The sequence below is a fragment of the Megascapheus bottae genome, chromosome 21, assembly GCF_031878675.1.
Source record: "Megascapheus bottae isolate mThoBot1 chromosome 21, mThoBot2.hap1, whole genome shotgun sequence".
Classification (NCBI taxonomy): Eukaryota; Metazoa; Chordata; class Mammalia; order Rodentia; family Geomyidae; genus Megascapheus; species Megascapheus bottae.
Window position 1 is genome coordinate 22429472 of NC_143529.1, and position 16749 is coordinate 22446220.

General features: G+C 38.1%; 1 protein-coding gene across 1 annotated transcript in view; it reads left to right on the forward strand.

The window, feature by feature from the left end:
- Positions 1-16749, forward strand: part of Xrcc5 (X-ray repair cross complementing 5) — a 106053-nt gene that overhangs the window by 4145 nt on the left and 85159 nt on the right. The window contains exons 3-8 of the mRNA XM_090354775.1: positions 3198-3381; positions 4730-4778; positions 6721-6843; positions 9205-9396; positions 12320-12434; positions 14067-14205. Coding sequence (XP_090210901.1) covers positions 3198-3381; positions 4730-4778; positions 6721-6843; positions 9205-9396; positions 12320-12434; positions 14067-14205 — 802 coding nt within the window. The remainder of the gene's footprint in view (positions 1-3197; positions 3382-4729; positions 4779-6720; positions 6844-9204; positions 9397-12319; positions 12435-14066; positions 14206-16749) is intronic.

Below are 16749 nucleotides of genomic sequence, written 5' to 3' on the forward strand. Positions count from 1 at the left end.
TTTTAACTACTTGTTGACTTTACCTACTAATGCAGAATACCAATCTCCTCATAATGTCCATCCTCAGTGTTTTCAGAAATCTGGGAAGTTTTTCTTCCACGCATTTACATACAAATCCATCTACCACAAGAGCTTGTTTTTGTTTTCCTGTTCTAGCCCTTTCACTAGGTATTTCAGTTTTTATGAGAAGTGAGGCAGTATAATGTTTAAAAGTACAATATCTAGAGCCAAATGTTCTTCATTTGAATCTTTGCTATGTCATTCACTAACACTGTGATCTTGACTAAGTCCTTCAGTTTCTTATGCCCAGTGTTATCTTTTCATATGTAACATACTACTCCAAAACTTAATTTTGTGACTAAAGAAAAAAAACACCAAAAAACGAACCCCCCCCCAAAACAAAAACATTAGTCAAGGTTCTGTGGGATGCCTAGTGGTCTTTTGTGCCCTGGCTGGGTTTGAATCGTGATCCTCAGATCTCAAACTCCTGAGTGGCTAGGATTATAGGTATGGACCACCAGTACCCAGCCAGTGTTTTTTCTTTTTTTCTTGTGGCCTCTTATGATTCCTTCCTTCCTTCCTTCCTTCCTTCCTTCCTTCCTTCCTCCCTCCCTCCCTCCCTCCCTCCTTCCCTCCCTCCCTCCCTCCCTCCTTCCTTCCTTCTTTTCTTCCTTTCTTCCTTTTTGCCAGTCCTGGGACATGAAATAAGGGCCCGAGTGCTGCCCTTGGCTAGATAGAGCTCTACCACTTGAGCCACAGCACCATTTCTGGCTTTTTCTATGTATGTAGTACCCAGGAATCAAACCCAGGTCTTCACGCATGCTAGGCAAGCACTCTACAACTTGGCCAAACTTCCAGCCCCTCAGTGATCTGTTTTGAAAGTGAGAAAAATAATAATGCTTCCCACATTGTGTTGAGAACGAAATTGATATAGGTAAATGCTTAGAAGAGTACTTGGCATATTTCAGACAATTTGAAATTGTTAGCTCTTATTTTTGCTCCTTCTGCTTGGCATGACTGTCAGTAAGTCTACAGGGCCCTGCTTCATTCACTGGTTGCTGCAGCTCCTCCTGGACACTTGGACTATTTTTCTGGCCTGGGTACTGTCCCTGAGCTGCTTTTGCTCAAAGCTAGCACTCTACCACTTGAGCCATAGCACCACTTCCAGCTTTTTTTCTGTTTATGTGGTACGGAAGAATCCAACCTAGGGCTTTGTGCATGCTAGACACTCTACCACTAAGCCACATTCCCAGCCCATTCCCAGCCATTCTCCTCTTTCCCCCCTTTCCCCCCTTTCTCCCCTTTCTCCCCTTTCTCCTCTTTCTCCTCATTCTCCTCTTTCTCCTCCTCCTTCCCCTCCTTCACCTCCTCCTCCTTCCGTTCCTCCTCCTCCTCCTCCTCCTCCTTTTCAGTTGTGGGGCTTGAACTCTGGGCCTGGGTGCTGTCCCTGAGCTCTTCAGCTCAAGGCTACCACCCTATCCCTGTGGCACCACTTCCAATTTCTAGTGGTTCATTGGAGATAAGAGTCTAACAGACTTCTGTACCCAAGCTGGCTTTGAACCATGAGCCTCAGATCTCAGACTCCTGAGTGGCTAGGATTATAGGCATGAGCCACCAGTACCCAGCCCTTTCCTTATTTTCTTTTTTTTGCCAGTCCTGGGCTTGAGCTCAGGGCCTGAGCACTGTCCTTGGACTTTCTCAAGGCTAGAGCTCTACCACTTGAGCCTCAGCACCACTTCTGGTTTTTTTCTGTGTATGTGGTACCGAGGAATCGAACCTGGGTCTTCATGCATGCTAGGCAAGCACTTTAACCACTAAGCCAAACTCCCGGCCCGAAAATTGTTTTTTTTTTTTTTTTGCCAGTCCTGGGCTTGAGCTCAGGGCCTAAGCACTGTCCTTGGACTTTCTCAAGGCTAGAGCTCTACCACTTGAGTCTCAGCACCACTTCCAGCTTTTTTTTTCTATATGTGGTACCGAGGAATCGAACCCGGGTGTTCATGCATGCTAGGCAGGCACTTTAACCACTAGGCCAAACTCCCAGCCCCCTTATTTTCTTAAAAACTAAAATGCTTTGTATTAGAGATGAATTTCAAGCTCCCTTTTATTTCTTTTCTTCTTCTTCCTTTTTTTTTTTTTTGGCTGTCCTTGGCTTGAGCTCAGGGCCTGAGCATTGTATCCTTGGACTTTCTCAAGGCTAGATCTCTACTGCTTGAGCTCAGCACCACTTCTGGTTTTTTTCTGTGTATGTGGTACCGAGGAATCGAACCTGGGTCTTCATGCATGCTAGGCAAGTACTTTACCACTAGGCTAAACTCCCAGCTTTCTTTCCTTTTTTTTTACATTTAAGTAGTTATCACCATGCATATTTTATACTATTTGCATAAGTATTCATTTAGTTTTACACAAAGCTGTCAGTATGTTTTTTTATGTGGTGCACATAATTTTTTTCCCTCAAACTTAAGTTTTTGGGTTTAACTTATGTTGACAAATGTTGCACAATTCTTTTTTTTTTTTTTTTTTTTTTTGCCAGTCCTGGAGCTTGAACTCAGGGCCTAGGCACTCTTCCTGAGCTTCTTTTGCTCAAGGCTACCTAACAATCCAGTACTTCAGCCACAGTACCATTTCTAATTTTTTTTTTCTATTTATGTCATACTGAGGAATAGAATTTAGGGCTTCATGCATGCTAGGCAAGCACTCTACCATTAAGCCGCATTCCCAGTCCAGATTCATTCATTTTTATTGAGATATAATAGTCCATTTTACTGAAATTCTACACTGGGTACTAGTAGCTTAGGCCTGCAATCCTAGCTACTATGGGGGCTGAGATCTGAGGAACGTGGTTCAAAGCCAGCACAGTAAGTCTATGAGACTCTTTATTTCCAGCTAACCACCAGAAAATTAGAAGTGACACTATGGTTGAATGTGGTCTAGCACCCAGGCCCTGAGTTCAAGCCCCACAATTGAGAGGGGGGAAAAAAAAAGAGAGAGATTCTGACTTGCCATGAAGTCATGGAGAACATTTACTTCTCTTCCATTTCCTCACTTAACTTGGGCTGAAATGAAGACAACCTTGTCATTGTCGGTAAGTCCTGACTTCGATCTATTTCTGTGACTCCAGGGACCTACTTCCTGAAGCTTAGACATCTTACTGCCTCAAGTTCTAATGTAGTTTTCAGCCTTCTCATACTCTTCTGTAGGTGTTTTCTGAGAGCAAGGATGAAATTGCCTTAGTCCTGTTTGGTACAGATGGCACTGAGAATAGCCTTGCTGGAGGGGACCAGTATCAAAACATCACAGTGCACAGACACCTGATGCTACCAGATTTTGACTTACTGGAGGACATTGAAAACAAAATCCAACCAGGTTCTCAACAAGCCGACTGTATCCTTTTTTAACCAGAGAAGTAATTTCCTTTAATCTGAGGAATTGTAAAATAATCTGGTGAAACTCTCAGAATCCCAGCTCTGAGCAAATGGGGATTTTTTTGCTTTGGGGAGAGGGAGGTAATATTTAAAGATTTTATCAGGTTGAATGCCTGACTTCACTTCCACTTGCTCTTTGTATTAGTGTTGTAAAGACATTGAGACCTATAGGTAAGGAAAAATGGTAGGAAATACACATGCATATTGACTATCTACATAGGATTTGGTTCTGGTGCTGGTTAAAGATGTTTAGAAGTGCCAAGCACGGGTGGCTCACACCTGTAACCCTAGCTATGCAGGAGGCTGAGATCTGAGGATCACAGTTCAAATTCAGCCTGGGCACAAAAGTTAGTGAAACTCTTATCTCTGGTTAACCACCAGAAACCCAGAAGTGGTGCTATGGTTCAAGTGGTAGAAAGCAAGCTTTGAGCTGAAGAGCTTAGGGACAGCGCCCAGGGTTTACCCACACCAAATAAAGATGTTTAGAAGTGCCAGGTGCCTGTGGCTCACACCTGTAATACTAGCTACTCAAAAGGCTGAGATGTGAGGATCATGGTTCGAAGCCAACCCAAACAGGAAAGTCCATGAGGCTTCTGTCTCCAAACATCAAAAAGGCTAGAAGTAGGGCTGTAGCCAAAAAGCCTGAGTTGGAGGCCTAGGACCAGCACAAAAGAAAAAAAAGTTTAGAAGTAAAACTAAAACGTTTAAAAGTAGAAAAATATTTTGAAAAGATTATAGTTTTAGCATTCTCTGTCCCTTCTAATGGAGGATATTATTGGGCCCCAAATCAGGTTAATATCAAAACTTAAAATTTCCAACTTTTAACATATAAACGAATTTTTGAGGGCTTGGCAGCTTTCTAAAAAATCAGTACCATTTCTGAACACTGGGATGTGCTGTTGTGTTGGAAGTGACTTATAAATGTTGCATTAAAGATTACTTCATATTTGAGAAGTTGTAGGTACTGTTTTGGTTTAATGGGTGATATGTGTTAGATTACCTTTTGCTTATTTTCTTTGTCACACAGTGACAGGATTTATACTTAAGGTCTACATTTTTGAATATGCGTTAATGAGATAAATTTTGGAAGAAAGGCACTTGAGCAAGAACTTTTAGGGGTGTGTGTGTGTGTGTGTGTGTGTGTGTGTGTGTGTGTTGTGTTATCACATAGTTCTGTTCAGTGTCTACAATTTCCAGCATAGTGGGCTCCTCTGGGGAGTGGGAAGTTGTTTGTCTGTAGAGATGGGGAATACAAATTTGAGGATGCAGAGATTGTTTGGTGCTCTCTCCACCCTTAACTAGTGGAGTTCTGGATGCCCTGATCGTGTGCATGGACGTGATTCAACGTGAAACTGTGTAAGTGTTTCATTTGAAAAGTATTAGCAGTGAACCTTTTTGCTAAAATTATATGGCTTGATTGTACTTTGTGATTTATTGTTAAACAGGTAATATGTTTAGATGGCAAAATGAACATCTAATAGAGTGGTTCACCTTCTAAGTGTGTTTAATTAATTAATTAATTTATTGTGCTGGTCCTGGGGCTTGTACTCAGGGCTTAGGCACTATCTGTTTCTTTTCTTTTCTGGCCACTATTACTTTAATATCAAAGCCAGAAAAGGACTGCAAAACATGAAAGTTATAAGCCAGCATCTCTGAGCATAAATGCAAAACTCCTCCAACAATTACTATGCACATTAAAAGAATAAATTACCATGATCTGGGAATTATCATTGAGATAGAAGGATATTCCAACATATACAAATATAAAAACAATTATCCCCATTAATAAGGTAGAGGATAAAATCCATATAATCATTTCAATAAATGCAGAAAAAGAATTTGACATAGTTTAGTTCGCTTTGACAATAAACACCCTCAATAAGGCAGAACACAATAAAGGTCATATATGACAAGTCCATAGTTAGCATTACAGTCAGCCATGAAAAGCTAGAAGCTTTTCCTCATGTCTGTGAGTTTCATTTGTTCAAGGCTAGCAGAATATCACTTGAGCCAGAGCTCCACTTCCAGCTTTTTTTTTTTATATTTTTTTATTGTGATTAATAGAAGGGTTACATGATATTTGCCAGATAAATTGTGCCTTAATTCCCACACACTGATACCCTTTCACATGTCATGGTCCCCATTTTCCTTCCCCCCTCCCCCACACTTCCAGTTTTTTGAGGGGTAGTTTTTTGGAGATAGATTATCACAGACTTTTGCCTAGGCTGGGCTGGCTTTGAGCTGAGGCCTGCAGATCTTAGCCTACTGAATAGCTAGGAGTATAGGCTAGCCACCAACCACCAATGCCTGGCTTCCACTTCTAGTTCTTAAAAGTTTAAAGAGAAGAAGTACTATATTTGTTGGAAATTTCTCTGGGCAAAACAAGTATTTGGTTTATTTCAGTTTTTTTTATTTGACATAAAACTGATTACCAAAAGCTTCCAAAAGTAGTAAATATTGGGGCTGGGAGTTCGGCCTAGTGGTAGAGTGCTTGCCTAGCAGGCATGAAGATCTGGGTTCAATTCCTTGGTACAACATACATAGAAAAAAAAAGCCAGAAGTGGTGCTGAGGCTCAAGTGGTAGAGCTCTAGCCTTGAGAAAGTCCAAGGACAGTGCTCAGGCCCTGAGCTTGAGCTCAGGACTGGCAAAAAAAAAAAAAAAGTAATAAATGTTATGATCCATAAGTGATAATTTGTATATACTAGCTGAGAAACTTATGGAATCATTATTTCCTTAGTTACTGTGCCTCTGTACATCTTTGCACACGCATGCATATATAGACACACTCCTTGGCTGTTTGGGAAGGTGTTTGTATTAAAATCCCAGGTCTACATCTCATTCTTTGTACAGTCCTGTGCAACATCCTACCACTAATCCTGTGTGTAGAATTGGAGCAGGTGTTTAGAAAGTGAAGCTGATAGACTAAAGTTGCATTACTCTGGAAGAGTTCCTTGTTAACATGTACATGTGCCAACATGTACATGTGCCAACATGGACAGGGCTGGTTCCATCAGTCATTGCATCTTTAAGTGTTAGTTAGGAAACATGTATTTTTTTATGATGCTGGCATTCCCTCAACCCCCATGCAGACATTCAAGATGTTTTAAGTAGGAAGTCTGCCAGGATTGCTTATGTGTTTGATAGGCACTCAATAATGTGTAGACTTTGAGAACATAACTATTTAATAATTGTATGTGGACTTAGTTCTTAGCTTGTCTCTGCTCACTGACCGAGTTTTATTTGAGTTTATATAAATTCATTCAGCAGGATGATTTAATGCATAACTCCCCATTTCAGAGGAAAGAAATTCGAGAAGAGGCATATTGAAGTCTTCACTGACCTGAGCAGTCCGTTCAGTAAAGACCAAGTGGATATTATAATTCAAAATGTGAAGAAATCCGGCATCTCCCTGCAATTCTTGTAAGAATCTAACAATTATGTATGCAGAAAAAATTTTGTCATCCCTAATGCAGTAAGCAGGGTCCTTATAAAGTAGTTGATTCACGGAACTCTCTCTGTAGTGTAGCTGGGATCTGTCAGATTACGAATAGTTGAGCTTTACTGATTATTCTGTATTCCGAGATGAGAGTCACCATGATACTGAGGAATTGAGCTCAGTAGCAAATCATTTGTCTTGTGCTTTGAATAAAAAAGCAGCACAAAATATGTAGCTGAAGACTATATAGTTATCAGATTGATATTTTCTTAAACAGCTCAGAGAACCAGAGTCGTCAGATTGGGTAGACACTGGGAATACTTTTTCCATTTGTAGATATTTATATTTAACACTTTCTTAAATCTAAAACATGTAGTAACACATATAAAATATAATTTACTTTTATAACTTAGAGACAGGCAGTACAAATTTGGGAAGAAAATGTGTATCCCACAATTTGTTAGAGAGAGTCCGCTCTCTCACAATAACCTGAATGTCCCCTCCTATGAATTATTTTTTCTATCTAATGCCCTCAATAAAATATTCTTTTCAATACACTAATCCTACTATGAAACCTATTTTTATTCCATTTTTGGTATAAGGTATTGAATTATTTATCTTCTACAACATTCATTTTTCAAACTGAGAAGTTATACTAAGTAGTTAGTAGCTTAGAGGTAAGCCTTTGTCTTCTTAAAATGCCTACAATTGGAAGTTAAGAACCTTTCTTATGTGTATGTACTTCTTAAGAAGGGACCTTTCCTTTCTGTACTTGTTAAGATGGTACTTGAAAAAAATTAAGTGCTTTTTAAGTGACACTTCTTATTCAATTGTGGTTTTTCTCAGTACTTCAGAAACCCAGCTTAGTTTCTGTTCCCTGTTCCCTGTGCATGAACTCAGGGTGCCTTTGCAAGATTGTAGCATACCATTCTGTACTTCTTTCAAAGTCATTTGAAAGAGATGCTTCTAATTTTTTTATTTCTTGGTGTGGGCCTCACAGTAAAGTATGAGACAAGTTTTTCATCTTCACTACTTGACTAGTTGCCCTTTTTTTTTTTTATATAATAGGTTTTCTTGTGCTAAATTTCATCAGTGTAGTCTACGATTTTATTGTTTGATATATTCATTTATGGTTAATTGTACTAGTTGGATTGAATTATTTGATATTTAGACTTAGTTTTTAGTTTTTACTGACTACTAAGAAAACTTACTGCTGGTCAAATAGGGAATAAAAAAGAACTGTTACTAGAATATTTTTTCTAAGATAAAATTTTGGCTTTGTTTTTTTTTCATGTCATTTTTCTCTTTTGGTTAATGCTTTAGCCACACCAAATAACTAAAGTAAGTCCTATGTGCTATTCCTTGCTCCCTGGGGGTTTTTTATCTGATGGGAAATTTGGGCCACACGAATCTATTATGCTACACATATGAAGAAAACATGCAAACAAAAGCCCCATTTTTCATATTGGAGGTGAAATGATAGAGAAATTGCTTTAAAAAAAATGTTCATCCTGTCTTAGGATAATATTGAGTGCTCTCCAAAGAATTAGAGCCTTTAGTTGTATGTAGGTTTTAGTTTCCAGGGGTGAAGTAAGAGAGTATGTGCTACAATGGAAAAACCATATCCTCCAGTTAGGTGACTGCTCTATTCTTTACTAGCTGTGTGGTTTGAGCCAGATTATTTCAGTTTGGCCAAACTGCTTCAGTTTCTTTTTAAAAAGTGGATTTCTATCGAAATCTATATTTTAATATAAGGATTAAATGGGATTGTGTACATGAAAGCATTATCATATCCATATAAAGTATTATCATAAAACATATTTGGTAGTTTGTTTCTTTTAGTTTGTATCTTGATTATTTAGTGTAAGGCTATTAATACCAATCTAGTTTTGGTTTCATTACAGATAACTGAAGTAAAATATAACAAAGTTTAGTTTTCCTTATATCTAGTGATTTTCTGATTTCTACATAAGAATTCAGTGTCAATAATAATAATTACTTGGCACATAGTTGGTGGTTTACTGATGGTTTACAAATGAAGATGAAATATGGCTAAACCTAGGTATTCTGGCATATTTGAGATCCTCAGGCCATGCCTGCTTTTTCAGTCATTAAGTTATGTGAGCCAGTAGATGTCTATTTCCCTGTTACTAAGTCAAAGGAGCTTTAGTCACTTGAAACTGAAACAATATTGGCTAAGGTAGATAAGAGTTATTTGGAAGATAAAAACTATGAAGCTTGTGAATTGACTGGCATGCTAGTGGGTAATAGTAACAGGATTGGGATCCAGTTGATTATTTAGCATCAGAGCTTGTTTTTAAGTATTGCTGGTCTTTTCTTGATAGTTTACCTTTCCCGCTGGGTAAGAAATATGGAACTGGGGACAGAGGAGATGGCAACTTCAGCTTGGACCATTCTGAACTACCCTTTCCTCAAAAAGAAATTACTCAGCAGCAAAAAGAAGGTATACAGATGGTAGAAAAGATGATGATGTCTTTAGAAGGTGAAGATGGACTGGATGAAATTTATTCCTTCAGGTAAGAAGTGAAAACACTGATGACAACTTTAATCTTATCTACATAAATTTCTTTCTTTTTTTTTTTTTTTTTGGCCAGTTCTGGGCTTGGGCTCAGGGCCTGAGCACTGTCCTTGGACTTTCTCAAGGCTTAGTACTCTGCCACTTGAGCCTCAGCACCATTTCCAGCTTTTTTTTTTCAATGTATGTGGTATCGAGGAATCGAACCCGGGTCTTTGTGCATGCTAGGCAAGCACTCTACCACTAGGCCAAACTCCCAGCTCATAAATTTCTTTTAGTCACAGATTGCCTCTGTGTGGGTGTGGATATGGGTGTATATGTGTTGGTACTGGAATTTGAACTCACGGCCTTGAAATCTTGCTAGATTATTTTGCTTATAGATGGCATTCTATTTGAACCATGCTTCCAGTTTGGCTTTGGTTAATTGGAGATAGAATCTTATGGACTTTTTTTTCCCCTCGTGCTGGCTTTGAACTAGGATTCTTCACATCTCAGCATCCAGAGTAGCTAAGATTGCAGGCTTGTACAAATTTATTCTTAGGGGTAATACTGTTTCATGTTTATAAATGAATTTTAGTTTAATAATAATTATACAAAATACAAGCAGTATACCCCAACTTCTCAAAGTAAACATTCAGCATTTAAAAAAATTTTTTTTTCCAGTCCTAGGCTTGAGTTCAAGGCCTGAGCACTGTCCCGGCCTGATTAAAATATTTTTGTAGTATATATATGCTGTAGTATATATATATATATATATTCTCTATGTTATCATTACTATTATTTTGTTTTGTTGGTCATGGGGCTTGAACTTTGGGCCTGAGTGCTGTCAATTCAAGGCTATCACCCTACCCCTGAGCCGCAGCCCCACTTCTCGTTTTCTTGTGATTAATTGGAGTTAAGTGTCTCATGTTCTTTAGTGCCTGGGCTGGCTTTGAACTCTGATCCTCAGATCTCAGCCTTCTGAGTAGCTGAGATTACAGGTGTGAGTCACCGCGTGCCTGGCTATATTCTTTCTTAGTTATGTTTTAAAAATACTTTCGGTGAGCCATGATTGACAAGCAGCACATCTTCATTTTGTACATATGGACCATCTTAGCAGATTACAGGTAAATGGAAAGTTTGGACATGCAGGTATAATTTCCTAGTGATTGCTTAAAAAAAAAATCATTGAGGAATCCTGTACATGAAGCATATTGGAATAATTTGTGTTCTTGTCACAGTCTATGCAGATGTTTTTCTGTGCTATTTCTCTTTCAAGTTTGGGACTGTGCTTTAAGCTAGCATATTAACCATGTTAATATGAAGAAAAGTTATAGGCCTATGTAAATTAAGTGATTTTGACTTTGAGTCTGCTGTGAAGGAATGGATAAGCACTTTGTCATTCATTATAGTGGCTAGTAGACACATGGGACTATTTGAGTTAATTAAAATTAAATGAAATTTGAAATTTGGTCCACCAGTCACAGTAGCCATATTTCAAGAGCTCAGTTGCCTGTTGGGCAGGCATAGTTAGAAATGGATTGTACTGAGTTGCACTTGAATAGATTTATTCCTGTGAAGGTTTTAGGATGACTACTTGACTTCTATCTGGTGAAATCTAGCTGTTGCAGAATGGATCCAGCTGTTCCTGGAGGTTATATATTAAACTCTGGTATTTAGAATTTTTCCTGCATTAGAATCCATACCCCATCAAGGTTTTAGGCCTCACTCATGCTTGAACTAACAATGTCTTATGAGACAGAGTAGACCTGTCTCAGACCTATTTGTTCCCGAACGAATTCATAGCCAAACTGTATTATAAAGTTTGGTAGTACTGGGCCAGGAGTTTGGCCTAGTGGTAGAGTGCTTGCCTAGCATGCACAAAGACCCAGGTTCAATTCCTCGGTACCACATACATAGAAAAAAGCTGGAAGTGGTGCTGAGGCTCAAGTGGTAGAGCTCTAGCCTTGAGAAAGTCCAAGGACAGTGCTCAGGCCCTGAGCCCAAGCCCAGGACTGGCCAAAAAAAAAAAAAAAAGTTTGGTAGCAGTGTGTCAAATGTGTTATCTGTTCTACTATTTGACGTAAATTAATTTGGAGAATTAGTCTTTTAGTGTCCCTATCCATTACTTAGTGGAAAATGTAAGATAGTTCTCTACTTTTTCCTATATCTGCATTTCATTTATACCAAGAAATCAACCATAAGGCCTGGATTGTGTGCTTTGTCTTAATTCCTTTGCCCTTTCTCTTAATGAATACCACAGATTCTACCTTGTCTATAATCTTCTCTGTTGTGTTTGATTGGTGGCTGATAAAAATAGAAGTGATCTTTCATTTAAATGAAGCAGTACCTCTTTCCTTCCTCCAGCCCTCCTTCCCACTAATAAAAAAAAAAAACCTGGAGTTTTTTCCTTTATCCAAAAACTAAATATAGACTACTAATTTCCTTTATCCCCTGGGTAGTTGTTTCTTAACTTGGTTTGGTAGGTATACAGAAACGGACAATAAGAGAATTAGGATTAAGAAATGAATTGTCTGTCTCGTGGGCAAAGAGGTTCTAGTGAGGTTCCTCTGACATCCCAGGGCAGATATTCTTATCCTTGTGCTTGTTTTTGGTGAGTCTTTCATATTGTGTGCCAACTCATTTCTGAATACATTTTTACCATATTCTCCAAGGTGTCTTGGTCCTGGCAGAGTTAAATAATTGAATAAGGAAATATAAGGCTGTTCCCTTTTACCTGTCAATATAGTAAATTCAAATTCTACTTTGACTTTGTTCTATAACAGCTCACTTGTGTTGGCTCTTGGCTCTCTCTCAACTTTGGTTGTCATTTTCCTGCCATCCCCTGCTGTTCTCTTCATAATCATCAACAGTTCATTTCTCATTCAGGAAAACTAAGTACATCATCCTCTAGCCATGTTTCATTATATATTTTGCTTTTTAAGTGAAAGCCTGAGACAACTGAATGTCTTTAAGAAACTTGAAAGGCGTTCCATGCCCTGGCCCTGCCAACTGACCATTGGCTCCAATTTGTCTATAAGGATTGTGGCCTATAAATCGGTAAGTAACAAGTAGACATTTTTTAAAGTAATGTTACTAGGCAGACCAAGATGCTTATATAAGAAGCTGGCAATTTGTGTGTGGGTTATTCAGAGCATAATTACTGCTTCTCTGGCAGTTCTGCCTTTTTATTTAATCTTTGTTTAGCTTTTTGTATAAAAAGGCATGCTAGTAAGAGAAGTTTTAAGAATCGTCTATAACATAGTTTGGGTTTCTCTTCTTTTTCGGCACTGATAATTTTTAATCACAAGTGTGGGCTTTTCTGTTTCTTTTTGGGAAAAAAAATAATGGATTAGCTTGTTATTGTAATATGGCAAGAATGGAAATGACATACCAGAGTTAAGTTGAGTTTGAAATTTCTTCACACCTAATTTAATTATTAGTGATCTGATAGAAACAGCATCTAAAATGTCAAAAATTGGTGAGCTGTTAGTGTGAAACTGCATTTTATAAGACATTTACATTTGTACGTAATAGCACATTTTTCAAGAGTTAGTTGCTATTGATATTATTTGATAGAAGTGTAGTCCAAGGAACCATCTGTTTTCCATGCCCTCAATATGAATTTCCTTTCTTTTTCTTTTTTCTTTTGGTGGGGTGCTGGGCCTGGGTGCTGTCCCTGAGCTTCCTTTGCTCTACCACTCGAGCCTCAGTGCCACTTCCAGCTTTTTCTGAGTTTTCAGTGGAGATAAGAGATAGACTTTCCTGTGTAGGCTGGCTTCCAACCATTATCCTTACATCTCAGCTTCCTAAGTAACTAGGATTGCAGGTGTGAGCCACCAGTGCCCAACTTTCTTGTTTTCTTTAAATGAGAAATAACAAAAAAACTTTTTAGCATTAAAATATATATAAAAACATTTTTTCTGTACTTTAGTAATTTTTTTATTGTCGGGATAATGTATAGAGGGGTTACAGTTACATTTGTCAGGTAGTAGGTGCATTACTTCCCATACATTGATACTCCTCATGTTTTTGTCCCTGTTTCCTCCCTTTACCCCCTTCCTACTTTAGTAATTTCTGCCAGTTCTGGGGCTTGAATTCAGGGCCTCGGCACTGTCCCTGAGTTTCTTTTGCTCAAGGCTAAAACTCAACTACTTGAGCCACAGTGCCACTTCCAGCTTTTTCTGTTTGTGTGGAATCAAACCCTGGACTTCATGCATTCTTGACAAGCACTCTACCACTTAGCCACATTTCTAGCCCCATCATGAGAATCTTGAATGTAAATTTTTGTTTGGATTCTATCAAGGCTTAGAATAGGGTCCCTACGAATAAGGATAGTATCCTTTTCTTTGCTATTTTGATTTTCTTCTCAAAATCTATTGATTTCTTTTATTGGAAAAATAATGTACAGTCCTTTATATTGGACAGTCTGAGGAGGTATATTTATCTAGATATTAATATTTGTAGTTTCTCCAAGGGGAAAAATGAAAAGTAGAGAGAATTATAAGGTATTTCCTATTAGGAAATAAACTAAAGATTTGCATAATAGGCAAAAAAAAAACAACCCTGAAAAAATGTAGCCAAAGTAATTGTGCTGGGTTTTTGTTTTTGAACCAGAGAGGTTAGATTTTCATCTATTGTCAATGAGAATACAGTCTTTTCTTACTTTTCTGTTTGTCATTTGGAGATAAGATTATACAGACAAAAGTTAGAAAGACTTGGATAATTGTGGATGCAAGAACGCTTAAGAAAGAAGATGTACGAAGAGAAACAGTTTATTGCTTAAATGATGATGATGAAACAGAAGTTTCCAAAGAAGATACTATTCAAGGTATGGTGGGAAGAGTTTGCATTTGCTAGAAAAGATTGTTTTCAAGGTGGTATGAGGCAGGTCAGGACTTGTACTAATGTGCATTTGGAGATACTCCTCTGAGTTACAGAGCTCCAACTCTGAGGGGACAGGGAGACTCTGGTTCCATGACCCAGGGTCCTGTCCATCAATGGGCAGCCTGGTTCTTGAGAGGGTACTTGAGGATTACATTCTGCTGAAGTGACAGGGTGTGTAATAGGTTTATTCTATGTGATAAGAATAGCTAAACTGGCTAAAAACAAGGTAGTAAAGGAAGGATTTATTTTCTTATTTGTTTCTTTTAATTTTTTACTTCCATGATGACTATTCTTCCAAGTACCAGTTTTATAGCCTATTAGATTTGCTATCTTAGGAGAATAAGAAAATCATATATGTGGTTATGGTTTGTTCCTTTTAAGACCTTTAAAATTGTACCTATTATATATAATATATATTAGTAAAAATAATATATAGTAATATTACTGTAATACTGTTATATAATCTTACATACTAATATATGTACATTATATGTAAATTTTGTATATTATGTATACTATTATATCATTATATATATAGTTTATTTTGTTTGTGCTCAAGTTTGGACTCAGGACTTCGCACTTGTTTAGCTGTCATGTTACACTACTATGTGAGCTTTTTTTTTTTTTTTTTGCCAGTCCTGGGGCTTGAACTCAGGGTCTGAGCACTGTTCTTGGGCTCTACCACTTGAGCCACAGAATCACTTTTTTTTTCTATGTATGTGGTTCTGAGGAATCAAACCCAGGTCTTTGTGCATGCTAGGCAAGCACTCTATCTCACTAGGCCAAACTCCCTGCCCTTATTTATTTATTTAAAAATTTTTTTCTTTGCCAGTTCTGGAGCTTGAACTCAGGGCATAGGCATTGCCCTTGAGCTTTCTCAAGACTAGTGGCTCTACCACTTGAGCCACAGCACCACTTCCGGCTTTTCCTGTGCATGTGGTACTAAGGAATTGAACCCAGGGCTTCGTGCATGCTAGGCAAACACTCTACCATTAGGCCACACTCACGGTCCCATCTATTTGATATTTTTTTTTTTTTTGCCAGTCGTGGGCTTGAGCTCAGGGCCTGAGCACTGTCCTTGGACTTTCTCAAGGCTAGAGCTCTAGCCCTTGAGCCTCAGCACCATTTCTGGCTTTTTTCTATGTATGTGGTACTGAGGAATCGAACCCGGGTCTTCATGCATGCTAGGCAAGCACTTTAACCACTAGGCCAAACTCCCAGCCCTCTATTTGATATTTTTGTGTCTAATGCTTAACTGAGAATTTCTGAATGTCTCAGATCCCAGAGATGGTTAAAACTGCAACCAGACCCCGAGTTTAAGCTTTAGGACTAGAAAAAACAAAAACAAAAACAAACACCCCCTAAAAAAAACCTCCAAAACCCCAAACAGCAACCAGGATTTGATTTGCCTGTCTTGAGAAAAAAATAACATGAAGGCACTGTATCTCATTATGTATAGTTTAATGTTTTAGGAACTAAGATAGTTTAAAGGTAATGGTGATTATGATACCCTTCTCCTGATTGGAAATAGTTAACATTCCAAAATTTCTACAATTTTTTAAAAATCTTAATTTAATTACACAGTACATCAAATTTAGAATTAGAGTTGAGTTAGAATCATGATTCCATGAGTTTATACTTACTCTAAGTACTGGCCCATAGTAAAACAATAGCACAATTAAAAGCCAAGATGAAAGCCAAGCACCCATGACTCACATTTGTAATCCTATCTATTCAAAGGCTGACATCTGAGGATGATGGTTCAAAGCTAGCTAATGACAGGAAAGTTCATGAGACTGTTATCTCCAGTTAACCAACAAAAAGTCAGAAGTGGAGCTGTGGCCTAAGTGGTAGAGACTATCTCTGAACACAAAAGCTCAGGTGCCCAAACCCTGAGTATTAGTGTCAGGACCAGTTAAAAATGAAAAAGAAAAAAGAAAAGCCCAAGAGCAGGAAAGTAGAGGTTTTAGACTGTAGATCTAAATGACAGCTTGCATTTTCTTTTTTAATTGTCATAGCAACTTAATGAAGTAGGCAATCTTGCTACTATATTATACAGACAGGGAACCAAGGTGGAAGCACATAAACTAACAAAGTCATATAGAGCAATTAGTGTGCATGCATTGCAAAGGGATATGGTTATTTGCTATATTCTCTAGTATATTTTGTCATGTACAAAGTTAGAGTTATTTTCCCTTATATAGAAGAATCGCATTTTAATTTGAACTTTCAAGGTGTCCTGTTAAAGAACTAAAGTACATGACTGATGACAGAAAATTTAGAAAAAAAAGGTTTGGTTTACATACACTTCTTATTAGATGCCATGTTTTGTTTTGTTTTGTTTTGTTCCTCCAGTCCTGGGCTTGAGCTCAGGGCCTGAGCACTGTCCTTGGACTTGCTCAAGGCTAGAGCTCTACCACTTGAGCCTCAGCACTACTTCTGGCTTTTTTCTTTTTCTTTATTTCATATATTTTTTATTGTAATTAAT